Consider the following 17518-nt stretch of genomic DNA (forward strand, 5'->3'; position numbering starts at 1 on the left):
AAATAGCATACAAATTTGTTAACTGAAAATAATTTAAGAGTTACTAACGAGCAGCAAAGTACCTTGGCTGTTTGTGTCATGAAACTTCTATACTCAAAACAAGGGTGTTCTGATTAGAAGATACATATACCATGTATCTGCTAACGTGTCAGAATCAGTCAGAAGAGAGCATTAGAAAAATCCCAGATCCAACTATGCTGAAAATGAGTTTGCCAACATCAAACCCTTATCTTTACAAGAAGTCACAACCAGTTTGCTGCTGGCATAATCTAACTCAGCTTTGCTGATACCAACACCATCATGCAAAACAGTTACATTTTGTTCTCCAAGTATTTTAAAAGAAAGATCAACATATTAATTCTGTACCTTCCAAAACATGAGCCCAAGAAGTTCCACTGTCAAACCAGATGTCAAGGACATCCTGTCCCTTGACATAATCCAAAACATCATGACCACCAGCCTATTGGAAAAACAATTATTAAATAATGCAAATAGAATACTCTGTATCATCAATGCTTTTCAAAGCTAGAAATAAAGTAGATTTGCTTTCTGGACCAGTTTTGTACAGGCTTCTGCTACCAACTTTGTGAGTGAACAGAAAATAATTTAAATATTTTTTCACAATAGTTTTCAGATAATTACTGATGATGAAAATCCAAAACAGAACAAGGAAAAATTACAAAAAAAAAAAATGAGATGACAAAGTAACACTACAGTTTGTGTGCTAGCTCAGGAACACAATTGTTAACAGAACAACAAAAAGTTAGGAAGAACTAAATAAAAATTGGAATCTATTTTAATGACAAAGACTTAATATATGTTTGGGCTCATAACCTGCTTAATTAGGATGCCACTTTCCTCCTGACCTAAAAAGAAGAGGGTGGAGATGCTTGCCCTGAATTAATGGCACAAATCTGACTGTGTATATTTTGCCATACTCAGACCTCACTTTCTGAATATTTCTTCGAAAGGATACCTTCTCATGAAGGTACAAGACCGAAAAGAATCATGGGAATATGTGAAGGTTTTATATTATTTCCCATCACTGAACTGTCTCAAGCACCTTCTGCATTTGAAGTAAAAAAAAAAAAAAAATTACCTTCGCTACAGCCTCTTTTGACAGTAGTTGTTCAATAGGAAGGGTCCACCACGCATCTGTTCCTTGCTGCTCAACTATTTTGATGACATCTGTGATAGTTTCACTGGGTTAGAAGGAAAAAAGGGGTTTATGAATTTATGAGTTAATCATACCATTCTACAAGTATTCCAGATCCAAAGCAGTGAGATATGCTGATAAAGAGATCAAGCTATTTAAACCCCTGATTTTCCATCTTCTAATCAAGACAAGACTCCACAAAGCTTTCTGCCTATTTTAAAAAGACTTCCTACTTTTGCCTTCCAAGATCTGTAGGGTTGTGTAAAACCTGGACATACAGAAACCTGCACGCATTCCAAATAGCCTTTTCTCCAAATATTCAACAACTGGGCCCTCAAAAAAGATGCCAGCAGCTTGAAAACATCTAAAATTCATTTTACTTGCTATTTCCTGACTTGGGAGTTACAGAAACTAAGTCACTATCTCTCTACAAAATATTTGCTCTTTTTGATAACAGAGCAGATTTTCTCCACCGGATAATGAGACCTTGAGAACCCATGTGGAAATGGAGAGTTAGGAAATGGCACCATTTCGAATAATAGACATATATATTAGACTTCTGGTTGCCTGGATTGCTGCTTTTTAGCAATATTTATTTTTAAAATTGTAAGAAACATACATAGAAATATATTCATCCTAATAATACGGGGAAAAAAACTTTTGTAGCCAGTAGAGGAGTGATGTAAACAACCATTCAACATACACTCTGAAGGCAATATATGACTTCATATGGTATAGCACCCACCAGGACAAAGGTCCTGAAATAAAAAGATACTATGGAAAAAAGAAAAATAAAAAAAATAACTAAGCATTTTTTCTGATGTGAGCAGATAACACAACCAAAAGGCGAGCAGTTCTGTGTGCTATTTATGACACATTCAATCATTGTCCCCAGTGGGTAAGGCTACGGGGAATTGATTTTGAACATCACTTAATGCCAAGTCTAGACATAAATTAACATAGCTTAAAAACCAAAACAAACTCCACACACTTTGTCGTGCTGACTCACAGAGCACTTACTAAAGAGGTGATTTTTAAAACATCTGCTGTATTTAAGGAGGACAGCAGATCATCATGACCTGCCAACTTCAAACTAAAACTGCTATGTTACCCAAGCCACCAGAGATTTGTTTTTAACTCGAGAAATGAAGTTTTAATCAATCAATTAATTTATTGACACAGTACTGCAAAAGGCAAAAAAGTAAAATAATGATCTGGCACAATTACCTTGAAAACACAAAAGGCAGATGATCTAACTTTTTTAGTGTCATCATTCGGTGTTGTATTTGGACTTCAGCACAGTATTTTTTTTCTGCACTGCTAGTAAACTGAGCTACATCACTACAATATTTAGTGGACTATTACACACAGAGTTTAAGCATGAAAATCTATGTTCTCCAATAAGATGTAAAACAAATTATTACCTAATTACATGACATGAGGTGTGACTAAGAAGAAAATGCAATTTTACTCTTAATTGTGGGAATAAAATTGTAGTGATTGACCAACAGTTTTGTATTCATCAATCAATCACCAACTAATCAATTTACTTTTCCAAGTAAATTCCTGTAGAACATCCCAGTGTGTTTCTGGAGAGAAAACCCACTAACCAGTTAACCCTCTCAAAGTGAAAGCCAGTTAGCACACCACTGCCATTCTTACCCTTTCAGGCAAGAATGGATATCATTCACCTTCCAGTTTAATGATGATAGGCCACAATTTATGGCTTTGTAATATATCTGCTAACATTTATCTTGGTAAAACAACATTTAGGAGCTCTGGTCCTGAATGATATCTTTTCCTTGCAGAAATATTTGCACAGAGGCCTATTTGCCTATATTTCCAGTTGTGAAGTGTTACTTCTCCAAGACAAAAGCAAACAACAACTCCAGTCCTGGTAGATTCCTGGCAGATAGCTGATAAGTGTCCCTTATGCCTTGCCTCCTTCAGGCTAATTCTTCAAATTCAGAAAGCTCTCAGGGGAATAAATAAATAAATAAAGAAGCCAAGGAGAAGTTTGTTGCCTCAGCCCAGACTAAACTATTCTGCTGAATTTCTCTCTTGTGGGGTCAGTACCTTCCACTGAAGGGGCTGGCTTTATACCCAGACCTCCAATGATGAGACAGGCAGTAACACCTGGGAACATTTTAGGAAAAGCAATACACTACACTATTTTCCCTCCTTGCCAACAGAAGGCTCCATCTTTGATTCTTCTCAAATACACTATCAGTGTATTTTTAAAGACAATTAGGATAACTAGTTGTCTGCAAGTTAATATTTCAAGAGCTCTCTCCACAATCTCAATGCCTTCCTATTATTGGCCATGTCTTACCCATGGAAGTCACCAGCAGAAGACAAGAGTAGCTAAATTAAAAAGGGGATGATTTACACTAAAACATGCTTATTACTACATAAAATGTCAGTGGATGTTGAGTGATTCATAGAAGAAGTAATTCAGTGCTCAGCTAATGGCTCTGGCATCAAATGAGCCCCAGAAATTTTTTCTAGTCAAGAATCATACCCATAACTAGCACAGAAAAGCTACCACCATGCCCTATAAAGCAAGTAGAAAATTTAAACAGGAACTAAACTTGTCTTCTACATAACTTTCTCATATTGCAAATACACTTCAGTGGAGAGACATAAACTCCAGTGATGAATTCATTTCCAACCTATATATTTTTAAAGCTTTCAACAGGTATGTAATGACATCACTGTGCGTAGGGATTTTTAAAAGGAGATAAATCCAGCTACAGGCCAAAACTAACAGCTACCTTGGACAACATATAGGAATATCCTTTTAACAAACTACGTTTACTAGCAACGTTCTTCAGTTTGATAACAGCAGAAATCTCAGTTCGTCAGATATGCTAAGCTTTAAGGAAAGGAGATATAGCCTGAAGTGCCACCAGTTTTCTGACACTGCAGCTATTAATTACAATGACATCTCTCCTCAGTGGAAGAGATAATAATTAAGGTCAGGCCTATCAGACACAGTTGGAGAATTTAACAAGGGGAGGACCTGGAACAGTGTGTTAGTGCAAACTGTATTACCTGTAGTGAGGGTGAACTGTTCTCCTTTCTATCAGAGGCAGGGGGAGGGACGAGAAGGAAATAAAACCTTGCTATCAATCTCCCTTGGGAAACCATCATAAAATGACTGCCGCCTTTTACAGTAAGCATTGCCAATGCCACACAACAGTTGTCTACCATTCTAGATACACCATTTCTATAAAACATACTATGGACCAACCGTTTACCAAGTGTATTGCTATGCAACACAAAGGCTTATGTTGTTAATTTATAAAGGATAGAATTATTTTAAAAACACATTTTCATGACACGTGAACTAACAGATACAATTAGCTACAGACAGAAGTTTTCAGACAACTAAAAGAAGGTCAGATTTATGTTATGAATCACTTAAGAAATAGAGTCAGTGACTGTAAAGTCAGTTTATTATTGACCAATATTCTCAAAATCTTATCAGAGTTTCAAATCAAGTAAAAAACCCAAAACATTTAGCGGTGCAAGTTTTTTTCATTATATTCCATTTACCTACAGAATGTAAGTAAACATTAGCAGCCAATTATTTTATAAGAGGAGATAGTTAAGACCAAAGATTTCCAGGATACCATTCCACCAAATACTTTTTCCTTCTACAGTCTGAAAAACTCAAGACAAACAATATCAACTCCCCTGCCATCCCTCTGATCTTTTCCTAGTATCCTTATGATTAACCATTACCAGAGAGACAGAAATGACTATATTTAAGGTATCTGTACTGTAAGGAGGAAGATTTTTGCCAAGCACTTTTATGTAAGGTGCAAGTGAAAAACCACCTTTCTCAAATAACTACTCATCACTTTATAATCTGTGAGCTTCAACGTGAGCATGATAATTCACCGAGTTAGCAATAAACACCATTGTAAAACTTTGCCCTGTATTCGTACACTATCTAGAAGAACTTGCATTACGTGTCACTCGCTACGTTTTAACACCGAAACCTCTACGGCGACTGACGCTACCACGACACCAGCCAATCACCCCTAAGTCTGATATTGATTATGCTGAACACTTATTTAATGTGTTAACAGAAATTAGGCAGCATTAAGATATAGTCAGGAGAAGAAGAATCCAGTGCGTGATGTTCTCTCGACCTCTTTTCAAACAACAGTAAAGAGGGTAAGTTATCTTCTTTTTAACGTGAACGTTGATACTGCAGCAGTAAGTATTTAAGTTATGGTAAGTTGCTCTTGCTTAGGAGTCACTGAAGTGTCTTAATATTTTAAAAAACAAATTACAGTGGAAGGTAGATCTAATCCAAAAAGAGGTTGGGATTTTTTTGTCAGAAATTTAAGCTACTTGTTAATCAAAGTCACAGAGAAGGGGACAAAAGTTCTCAGGCATTAGAATAATCGTTGCAATAGTACTTACTACCACCAGTATCTGAACAGTGAATTTGTGAAGTTAAGAAGTTACTGCATGAAGTCAGATTAAAGTATTTCTTCTCACATTTATTACCTGGTCTGAGCTACTACTGGAAATAAAAATTTCTTTTTTTACTTTTAGATCTCTTTCTCTCTTCAATTCAATGAGTTACAGAATTTCCTAGAATCAGAATGTTTCCTCAAGAAATCTATTAAATGTTGAAAGTTGACAAGCAGTAGAAGTGTTTATTTGTGCATGTATTCTATTTAGTCTTTTTCTCCATTTGTGCAGAAAAATTGCACAGAATCTTATCTCTATATTCTCATCATTCTTACTGAATATTGCAATAATGAAAAAATGTCCTTTCTTCTATCTCTCTCTCATATGGAGTTTTGTTATTTTATACTATTTTTTAATTCCTGATTGCAATATGATGTGGTATACAGTACAGAAAGGATCTAATCTTCACTACTATATTAAATTTATAATCTTAGACAATAATGTCACACAATCAAAGGTCTTCTACGGCTATGGCGGGTCACAGCAGCAAACAGGAGATCTTGCATCAGACTTGTTGCATACAAGATCACCGTCTAGCTCTTGGCTTTCAAGTTAGAAAGACAGGGTGGCTGGTGTCGGGGAAATACTCTGTTAGAGACAAGCAGCTGCATCTTGAAAGAGAAGCTTTCTGCAGCTTTTCACATGACAAATTTAGGGGAAACCTCACTTACAGAGGGAAATACATTTTATAGAATTTTTATTTATAGTTTATTTTATAGATTTCTTTTTTAAGTCTTTTTACAGGTGAAACAGGCAGGATCACTCAAGACCGACCATCGGTGCTCTCATATGTAACAGCAACTCCATGTGGACTACTCTGACTTCCAGTGGAGATGCTGTTACTTTTGATAGCCACTCAAAAACTCCAGAGCAGCTGCTACTGGAAACACGTTTATCCAGCATTCCAGATAAGAAAACAGATTGTGTTTTGAAATTCGAGTTATTTACTGTTGTTTTAATTATATTAATTATTCAGACAATCTGAATATGAAACTTATAAAGTGTTAGAAATATGTCAGCAACCTACTGTGATATGATTTTAAATTGTTGATGCAAATGCAACAAAATATTTAGGCTCTACTTGTCTATTTCAATAAGAACTGGTGTCCAGGAAAATGACCTATGAATTGACAGACTGCTTTCTAAATTTGCCTGTCATTTCTATAGGCCAATATTCTGCACACTTTTTCTACTCTGATCACAGAAGTCTGCTATAGCTAACTTTAAATATTTAACGTGTGTTTTACAGTTTTCTTTGCAAATTTCACCTCTACGGTAAAACACGCTAGAAGTAAGGAGTACTGCTTATAAAAGAGCATTAGAAGCTGCCAGTCAAAGGAAATAAATCTACTTTTCAAGCATATTGGATACGTTTCTTTTTTCCCCAAAAATGTCTCTCTTTTTCCTAAATGCCTCTCTTTCCCCCTCAGATCGATTGTAACCAAACATGCCACACTGTCCCTTTGTTCACTTACCTATATGTGTTACTGCTGGGCCAATACCTACATGCAAAGGTCAAGTTGTTAAACTATTGCAGTTTATCACATCAAAATGCCCCAATTGCCACATATCATACAGCTCCACCAATGATCTCACACAGCCCAAGCACTTAGAAAACACAGGCTTTTTAACACAGGTCACTGGCTTTCAAGGTAATTTTACTACAATCTAAAGGAATACCCATGCATCCCTCCTTTCAAAGCTTTCTGTACCAGCAAGGCCAGCTCCATTATGTTTTGAAGGAGTTATTGCATCATGGTGCCTTTCATCTTTGACTGCCAACTGCTGAACTGTTTTTCATTACACTCTTTATTTTGTTGTTAAACTACATATTTAACAATTTTAAGCAAGCACAAGTAACACACTGAAGTCTCCTCTGCAGACAGACTACAATAAGTATTCCTCAGAAACTGTATTTTTTGAATGTGAACATATACTTACTTTTTAATACGGTAACAGTTTTTGCAGGCAAAATTGTTTTACACCCCACAGAGCCTCCATCCCTTTATTTCCTGACATGTGTCAGCATTATTCAGGTACTATAAACAACCATGGTTATTGTGGTCTTTTCTCACAGTTACTGCCTGCTGTGAGAGAGTCAAAGTACATATCTTCACACCCACACACCCAGTCACACTAGGTGAAGCTAAGGACTAACTGCTTAAAGTCCATTCCCTGCTCCCCACACCCTAAGCCTCACCTACTATTACACTTATGTGCTCAGTCCAGACTCTGGAAAACATGCTGGACTCTCTGCAGTATATTTATTCCAGAATAAAAAAATAAGTTCTAAAATTAAAAAAAAGTTCTGCCACACTACTTGAGTTCATCTCCAGCTATGCAGCTATGCTTATTATCGGTAATGAATTTGCACAGTCGTAAGGTTAAGATGTATAAAATTCAGTTACACTAACATATCTCAAGACAGAAAATAATTATGGAAATAAACAATGAAAGTGGAACTCCACAATACTATTTTTATGAAATCACCTCATAAGAGCATATTCACAATTGAAAACCTCTGTTCCCCAAAGGGGTAAAAGAATAACTCTGTTATTCCTTAAAAGACAGAAAAGGATCGTATTTGGTTGAAGTTTCTTGTTTTAAAGCATAGCTTGGATTTTCTCCACATTACATTGTCTGGAATTCCTGAAATGCAGCGTTTGCAATATCTGGATACTATTAACTTAACCAAAAGATGGCAGATAAGGCCAGCATCTGAAGCTTCAGATATACCAAATCATATAGCTAAAGGTCACTTACTTACATTTATTACAGCTAGCTCTTCAAAAACACTCTAATTTTATTTTGAAACAAAGTGCAGTTATTTATTCTGCAACCAATTTGGTTATTCCACTTCAGATATCTCATTGTCAATTACTTAATTGCAAAAAGCTATTTTGACAAAATACCTGTATTGTTCAATTTATAGTGCTAAAATTACAGTTGCAATCTATTCTAACTGCAACTTGCATTTTACTCCTTGCTTAAATGTAAAGGCCAGTGATTACTGCCAGCTCACTTAACTTGAAGATGAGGGATGAAAGCAGCAACTACTATCAAGGGGACTTTTCAGGTAACTTAAGTATCTAAGTAAATTGATTCCTATTACTTACACACAATTCACTTTCAGCAATGAGGTGGTTTTTTTTTTTTTAAATTTATACCTGAATCAGTTCTCTGAATAAACAATTACAACTAAAAGCATGTATTTATACTTAAGAGAAGTTCTATAAAGTTGTGTAACTGCAGCACAGACAGTCCTCATTCTTTCATTTTTTCAGTATATAAAGCTAGACAAATACCTGTTTATCAAGCATTTTCCTGTGTTCTTCTGATAAAAAACAGGAATGGGAACACCCCAACACCTTTGCCGTGATATACACCAAAACGTCCTTCTGTCCAGCATTTCGAGCATTCTGTTCACTGCAGACGTAGGAATAACTTTCACTTTTTTCAGCACTTCCTATAAAGTACACAGTGAATTGTTGAACACGCTTCAGCATTCAGACAAACACTGCTTAGGCCACCACTAAAAAAAGGTACAGGTCTACACTCCCACTCCCAGCACTGAATAACACGTCCTCGGGGAACTGTCACTTCATTTACTTCATCGCATGTTGCTCTTTAATAACATACTTGGAACGCTGTATATACTCTGTACGTCTCCACAGAGCAAGCAATGCTTTTTTAACAGCTCCAGTTCTCTAGCAGATGCACCCTGAAGTGAGTCAGAAATGGCATTAGTATCTCTGTACGAAGTTTAATAGCCCATTGTGTCTTATGCTGTTCTCTACTTTGAAGCCACATCCTGATACACGCTGCCTGTATTAGGGAGTGTGGGCAACCAACCTCACTCCCAACCCCGCCAAATAACCATCGTACTTTCCTTCATTCTAGGTAAAGATGAACATGGAATAACACCTCCTGCCCTAATTAAAATGAAATCACTGTTACCCAAAACAGCCTAAGGTGTTGGTCTGATGTGTGGATGTAGGTAATTTCAAAGAGCACTGCACTTAAAAAACGTACGTTTTAAAGTTATTTAAAAGTTATTTAAAGTTATTTAAAATAGGACCATGGCAAAATTAATAGGGGAGCAAACAAAGATGTCTGGCCATGCAAGGGTACCATAACAACAAAGGTAATTTTAATAGCGATAAAATTGTTTCTTCTTATTTAATTCCTTGAAACGTTGTATTTTTAAATATATTCTGGGGAAAAAAATTCAGTAGCTCTAAGAAACTTACATATCTCCTATAAACACAATGAACAAGTATGTCAGTCAATGTATTTATCCTCGATCATATCAATATTGACAAAAAAACAAGAAAATTCATCACTTCTACAAATAACTAACACTTTTCAACAGGCAATTCTAAACCCTAGAGAACAACATATTCTGGAGTGAGCTACAGCAAGACTGTTTTGCTGATTCCAAATGGCATCAGCTGTCTTTAAATAGTCCATAAGAAAGCAAAATTATTTACCTGTGCTGTAGCCTTCACACTTGCTGTGTTTACAAACCACTGTTTGCTGGCACGAATAATCATTGGTTTTTTAGTCCTCCAGTCATATGGGTAACTGTGCACACACTTCTCCTCCTTTAACAAACTCCCAGCTGCTTGAAGCATCTGAATGACTGAGAGAAAATATGAGGCAAGATCAAAATCTGATTTGAACATACTGCTACTTTCAACCTTAATTCATTCCTTTCCATGATCAACACATAATAAGAAGTGCCTGTACCTCACACATATTCAAAATGCATCCAGTTTATAGGAATCCTCAAAATATACCTGCAGGAATGTAACTGATAAAATAACAAGTGGCTAAACATCAAATACTCACCAGCTTCATTCCCCTCTTCAAGGACATTCTTGTTTTGAAGTTCAGGACCTGCAGCTTCAGTAAAAAATCCACCTTCATCCACAAGGCAATCCTTAAAATAAATATGTCAATTATGTCAAAAAATAGCATGTGGCAATTAATTATCTTTTTGGTATTCAAAAGTGAGTGAAGTACTCCGCTGAGTAACTACTTTTACGATGAATAGCAAAGTATGTTATATTTAAGTACACTTCAGATTTAGTGAACTCCAATTTAGTAATCTACCAGGCAAGTGGATTTTACGTATCAGAAGAAATGAGCACCATTACGTCTGCAGATATACCACAATTGTCTTACATCAACTCACTGGTTAGTATTTCAATGACTTTCCAAATTAACAGTGAAAACCAAAAACAAACAAACAAACCCACAAGAAAAACCCTACACCTGGAAAAAAATAACTAGAAATATTAATATAATCAGGTTTTGGAACACCTCAAGAGTCACCACGAGCAAAAAAAAAATACCCTGCACCTTCATTTTCATCAAACACAATCTGATCATGCATAAGTGAACTGTATTTATGTATGTGTTTAAAACAATCTTTGCTGAAAAAGAATAGTAATAATGACCTAACTGATGACTTAATGGTCTGCAAGACACAGCTTTAAAAGACAATTCTGAGTACTGAGAGCCCGTATCTGAGAATTGTTGTCTGTGTTACCCTTTAAAAAACAAAAACACAGAGGGAGAGGAGAAATCTGATTCCATGCTAGCGCTTCCTTGTAAGCTTTAATTAGCAGATGGATGAAAAACTTCATCCTTTTATTTTGACACACACTTTTTTAAAGTTAGTCCTGCATTCTTGCAGGCCATTAGTGATACTCACACTTATCTGAATCCTTCAAAACATTTTCAAGTTTTAGCACAAATTACAACAAACACTTTAGTGGCAGGTGATCAAACAGTTGCAGGAAATCAAGAGCAACAGCTGAAAAAACAAAGTACCGTGGGTAGCTGATGGTGGGAAGCTACGCTGTAGTCTTCCATACCATGAGCTGGGGCTGTATGAACTAATCCTGTTCCTTTCGCCATTGTCACGTGATTTGCAGGTAACAGAGGAGAGACTCTGCCAGGAATTGTGGGATGAGCACAAGAACCTTCTGCCAAGTCTACACCTGGAGGTGAAAAAAACCCAAAAAACAGAGGAAAAAAAAAAATCCATGCATTCAGTTTCTTTTATCAGAGAGAAGAAATAGAACAACTGATCAGCAAGTGTACACACAGGATACTACTCAGATGCACTACTTGTTCATCTTGTTTGTGGGTCCTCATCCAAATGCTTTCAAATTCTCTGCATTGTTAATCTTACAGTTTTTTCTCCTTTGAAGGAAAAGCTTTTCTTCTACCTTAGACATTAGCAGTGACATTCCACCTAGAGACACTCCACATATTCCATTCCTTGGGGACCACTATCTCAGTGTTCCAAAAACAGATCTCAATAATGATTTAGTAGGATAAAAACCTTGAATTTGGGATCTATTCCCAGTTCTGCCACTAAGTACTAGCATTAACCATGAACAATTAATTTAAATTCTCTAAATTACATACAAATACATACAAATAAACAGAGTACAGCACGAATTAAGCTAGTGACAATTTAAGGTTAAAAAAAACACTGAAGAAATCTTAGTACTAAAGCCTTGCTGAAAGTCAAGAATCACGCAGCTTGAGGAATGCTTCATATCAAAAAATGGCCTTCACTAGATGCTTTCTTCCTAGAAGGAACATGCTTAGGAACTGCTGTCAGACAGTTAGGTACACAAATTCAGAAAGGTAACAAATATAACTGCTGAATGTACTGGAAGATAAAAAGAACAGGTTCTAATATTGAGTTTCTTTTCAAGAAGGTCCAACTCCACTGTTGTATGTTATCTGCAAATTGTCTGATTCAAGAAAGTGGAACATATGAGAAGAACACCTCCAGGTTAATTTTATCATTAGTTAAAAAAAAAAAAAAAAAAAAAAAAAAAATTATTAAGCAGAGAAATGGATAATTTTTTCCCTCTGAAAAAGGAGGCATGGAAAGACACCAAAACAACTTGCAGAGAAAAAGTAATACAAAACACCATTCTCATATCCTTTAGATATGCATATTTCTAATCCTGAATCACTGATAAAGGCAAATGAATAAAGTTAACAAATGACACATTAAATCCCAACTCATTACACTGAATCAGAAGTCTATGAAGAAATATTACTATGTAGTTTGTTATGATGCAAACTTCAGTGCTTTAGCTTGTCCATACAGACAACAGTCACCTACAGTGCCTCAATATTCTTCATGGTTATGGTGAAGGCTTAAGACACCTCTTAACAATGAAAAACTTGAAAAGTAACATAACATGACAACAATGACTGACAGTGCTACTGATTTTGCTACAATAGGTAATTTCAACAGTTCTTGTAGAATTTAGCAATCGCACAGTCAGCAAACGTAGTTGTAATTAGCCCCTTGCTCTCATAAGCAACAGATGAGAAAGACAGAATAACTGCATTCAGTGTAATTAAGATTTGGATACTGAACAGATTTACACTCTGTGTTTAAGTTTTCCAAGTGTGAATCCAGATTTTAAAAAGTAATTTGAAATCTATGAATGAAAAATTGAGCTACAATACACGAACAGTAAATCTGACAGACTACTACTCCTCTTTGTATTATTTTAGTGTAGCACGTTCTCAAAATATAAACAAACTTAATAATACATCAAAACTGAAGCAGTTTTCAGACATCTGCAAGCAGATTTCTAAGGAACTTAAGATTAACAATATTAAAATGTACCTTTACACGTTGACATAACCTCAAACTGTGTGTCCAGAACAGCAGCTGTAGATTCAACTCTGTCTGCAGCTAGAATGAAGCGTTCACCAGTAGTTGCACATTTCACAATTGAATATCTACAATGCAAATATATATTTGTGATACTAAATAATTACAAACACCATAAAGCTATTATTAACTTGTTTAAATGCTACATCTCTAAACGACAGCAAAATATGTTTTAAGATCTACATGTCCAATTAACTCATAAATCTCAAAAGAATTTCAAGATAACGTAACATCAGGAAGAAGAAATAAATTTAAAAACGTAAAAATTGAAGCAGAAATTTATATATTAATAGAGATATAGAACAAAGCTGACAATTGTGTCACTTCAAAAAAAAGAAAACAACAAACAAAACCACAAAACACAAAAAGATGCTTTAAATAAAATGTAATGGTAGTCCAGAATGTTTTAACTTTGGTGACAAATATTGATAAGGACTGACACAGATCACCAAACCAAGTTAAAGGCACGTACGCTGAATCTGGCATGTAACAAACTGCTTGATTGGCTGGCACAGTCCAAGGTTGTGTGGTCCAGACAAGCACACTAGCAGGGGATGATCCATCTACAGACGTAAATCAGAAATACTTTACTTACAGTTGTAACAAAAATAAAAGTTAGCAGTCTTAAAATCCATACAGAAGTCATACCTATCACAGAAGCCAGCTTAGGTGGTGACTTTAACAGGGGAAATTTCACATACACAGACCGACTGACATGCTGCTCATTGTATTCAAGCTCTGCTTCAGCCAAGGCTGTTCTGAGTAGATATCAAACATAAGTTAACACACTTGAACATGAAAAGCTATTGATATTCTTGCTTAAATTTGAAGACAAAATAATAAGTTGATTCATACTTTGCTGAAGGGGACCAGAACACCGGTTTATAGTCCTGATAAATGAAACCCTAAAGAGGAAAGGGAGGGGAAAAAAGAAAGTTAGGAGAATTGAAATTCATGACAAATGAACATACACTTCAACAAAAGTCCAACATACCTTATCATACATTTTATAGAAGACTCTCAGCTGGTTTGCTTCATACTTTGGATCAAATGTACGGTAGCAGTTAGCCCAATCTGCCATTACACCCCAACGAATAAAGGCGGATTTCTGTTTCTCAATTGCTCTTTCTGCAAATTCTCTGGCTGAAGGGAATAGTTCCAGTAAGCACTTGGTTTAGGCCACTAAGATCAATATAATAACATTTAAATGTGCTATTGACATGTTTTAGAAAAGCCTGAGCTGAACATATTGAAACTGTGCACTAATTACTGATGTAAAGTAAAAAGAATAAAAAGATCCAGGAGTGGCACTTTTTGACTGATATCAGGACATTAAACACAAGTGTCTCTAGAATAAAAAAATTATTTTTAAGGAAGAGGAAAAAAAAAAGTATGTTTAGTTACGAAGAACAATTTCTCAAAATGCATTTTCAAGTAATGCAAAATAAGTAAGAGTGAAAATTAACCACCTCTGTTGATGCTGATCCAGACTTTTCAAATCAACACGCATCTGAAAATCTTAGCCCATTTCATTGCTGCAATTTCAAGCTAAAGCAATTTAAACTGTTCATTACAAATAGTTCCACAGCTGAATGTTGTTGTCTTTTAAAACACAAGGTTTTTTAAAATTATTTTTTCAAAACAGTTTCTATATAATGCAGACTAACTTTCTCTGAAAAGACCACTCCTATAGGTTTGTAGTAGTTAAAACCAGAGTCAACAAATACATCCCTAATTATGATATTGAGCCAAGCTGCTCTAATGAAGTCCAATTTTTATCACAGAAGGTTGACATCAGAGGGGACCTCTGTAGGTCATCTGGTCCAAGCCCCTGCTCAAGCAGGGAGTCCCAGTTTATGAGGAGCTGCTTTTAGCTCCTCTGCAAATTCAATCTTCAAAACCCAAAAGCATCCTGATCTGATAAATACTGTTTTCATGCTGCTACACAGTTATGCAAAGCAGAAATCTAAATCATTTTTTAAACCCATGGTCAATGCTGTGCAAGTTCATTATAGCAACAAATTAAGCCTGCATTCAATTATCCCACTTCATAAGATTACATTGTACTCCATCTGTGGCAAATATGCACAGCAATCCTAGAAAATGTTACCAACAGCTAATAAAAAAGCACCCAATAAAGTATAAAAGCTATTTATAAAGCATAAAACTCAAAATATGCTGAGTAGGATGTACAAATACTGAAGCCAAATTTTTCTATAAAGGAAGTGCAAACAGTAGTTTACCCCTCTGTCTAATTTCCATCGGTGAAAGATTTTCTGCTCCCTTGACTTCTGACAACGCCTTCAACTCAATTGGCAATCCATGACAATCCCATCCTGGCACATAATGTACTTTATAACCTCTCATCACGTAGAAACGATTAGTGATGTCTTTCAAAATCTGAAAAGACACAAGGGTCAGTTATTGCTTTAGCTCCCCCATGTGGAATAGCTACATTATTAATTAAGATTCTCCTATTCAAACAAACAAACAAACAATATAAAAGGCTGCATGATACATTTGCATTTATGATTGTCCATTTATGTTTTTTCTTGCCCATCATTTTGTATTTTGGCAGAACCTCAAAGGACCCCTGATCAAAGGAATTCATATTCAGCATAACTGAAAGATGCCGTTCGTAAACTTGCAAGACTGGAAGCAAACAAATCCTACTTGCTCTCATTTTTAAAACACTGAGCTGGATCTACAGTGTGAGCCTAGTGCACGTTATTGCTTTTTGATTTAAGTGATCACCTACCAAAACCCATCATTTTCAGAAGCCCAAGCTTTAGCACTAGTACCTTAAGAAGGTCACACTTAAGTCTTTCCCACTTCGTAGCTTATGTAATGCTCTTGTTCTCAGGACTGAATCTAAATGTATCCAAACATATTTAGGAGTATTTTTTCAAAGCTGAAATTTACATTTTAAAAACCATCAACATTTAGTCATCGTGGTTCCATTGAAGATACCCAGATAAAATAAAATAAATGCAACATATTTACAAATTACCTGAAGAAAAAAAGAATAGCAAGGCACAGCTCAATCATACATTACAGTAACATTATTACATACACACATATAGACAGACACTGGAACAGGTTGCCCAAGGAAGTTGTAGATGCCCCCTCCCTGGAAGTGTTCAAGGCCAGGCTGGATGAGGCTTTGAGCAACCTGGTCTAACAGAAGGTGTCTCTGCTCATGGCAGGGGGGGTGGAACTGGATGATCTTTAAGGTCCCTTCCAACCCAAACCATTCTATGATTCTATGAAATATACAGTGACCTACATGTGTATGTGCAATACATTCAGTACACAAACCAGCGGTGCATTTAATATTGCTTAGGAATAAAGGCTGGACTTTCTCTAAAAAAAATGGTCCCTTTTTACAGAGATGTTGAGCCTCATAAATGAGCACTCAGCATATAGGTACAATATACTGGCAGGTGGTATTTACGTCATGGTACGGCATCTATGTCACCATGGCATCATATGGTACCTATGTAACTGCATCATTTGCTTTTTAAAAACCCCATCTACCAAAATATCAAACACTTGAAAGTGTTACTGACTTAAATGGGAATGGAGAACACACAGCACATTATGGGGAGTTGTTACCACTTCAAAACAGTACGGTATGAACAAGTAAACATTTACTTTATTTAATGCATGGCCAACATGAGGGTCTCCATTGGCATAAGGTGGTCCATCATGCAGACAAAATTCCTGCTTTGTTTTCCTTTGTCTTTGCCAAGAATACAGTTCCGAAAAACCACATTTCTGTAGAGACAAGAAGAAAACACCTAAAATCATCACGTGTATTTGCACTTCCAAAAGATTCTGAATTTTGGCTTCACAGTAACATGCCTATTGAAAACAAGAGGCCAAACACGAAGAGTTAGCCTTTCTAACTCTGTAACAGGAGACGTTAGTGGTTTAAAACTATTTACAAGCCCAAGACGGGCACAGTGCGAAGCCTAACGCTGTTACTCTGGCTGCTCGCTATCAGGAGGGCTCCCAGTCCTTCTCCAAACAAAGCCCTAACAAACTTGAGGGTGTCCAGACTATAAGTAACTAAAGATGCGAAGCTCTTCACCCTTCTCCGGCAGCTACCGTCAGACGGCCTGATTTACCGGAGGCGGGCCGGCAAACAA

The 17518-nt window shown here is 36.1% G+C and overlaps 1 protein-coding gene across 1 annotated transcript in view; it reads right to left on the minus strand.

Annotated features, from left to right (window-relative positions):
* The window catches only part of IARS2 (isoleucyl-tRNA synthetase 2, mitochondrial), a gene marked incomplete at its 5' end in the record, with an annotated part of 29380 nt that extends 12236 nt beyond the window's left edge, over positions 1-17144 (minus strand). Inside the window, 13 exons of the mRNA XM_010170411.1 lie at positions 367-460; positions 1100-1202; positions 8953-9113; positions 10138-10289; positions 10499-10589; positions 11486-11655; positions 13320-13435; positions 13840-13930; positions 14016-14125; positions 14223-14272; positions 14362-14510; positions 15611-15767; positions 17022-17144. Coding sequence (XP_010168713.1) covers positions 367-460; positions 1100-1202; positions 8953-9113; positions 10138-10289; positions 10499-10589; positions 11486-11655; positions 13320-13435; positions 13840-13930; positions 14016-14125; positions 14223-14272; positions 14362-14510; positions 15611-15767; positions 17022-17144 — 1567 coding nt within the window. The remainder of the gene's footprint in view (positions 1-366; positions 461-1099; positions 1203-8952; positions 9114-10137; positions 10290-10498; positions 10590-11485; positions 11656-13319; positions 13436-13839; positions 13931-14015; positions 14126-14222; positions 14273-14361; positions 14511-15610; positions 15768-17021) is intronic.
* Between the last annotated feature and the right edge of the window lie 374 nt (positions 17145-17518).

This window comes from Antrostomus carolinensis, unplaced genomic scaffold (assembly GCF_000700745.2).
Source record: "Antrostomus carolinensis isolate BGI_N321 unplaced genomic scaffold, ASM70074v2 scaffold23056, whole genome shotgun sequence".
Classification (NCBI taxonomy): Eukaryota; Metazoa; Chordata; class Aves; order Caprimulgiformes; family Caprimulgidae; genus Antrostomus; species Antrostomus carolinensis.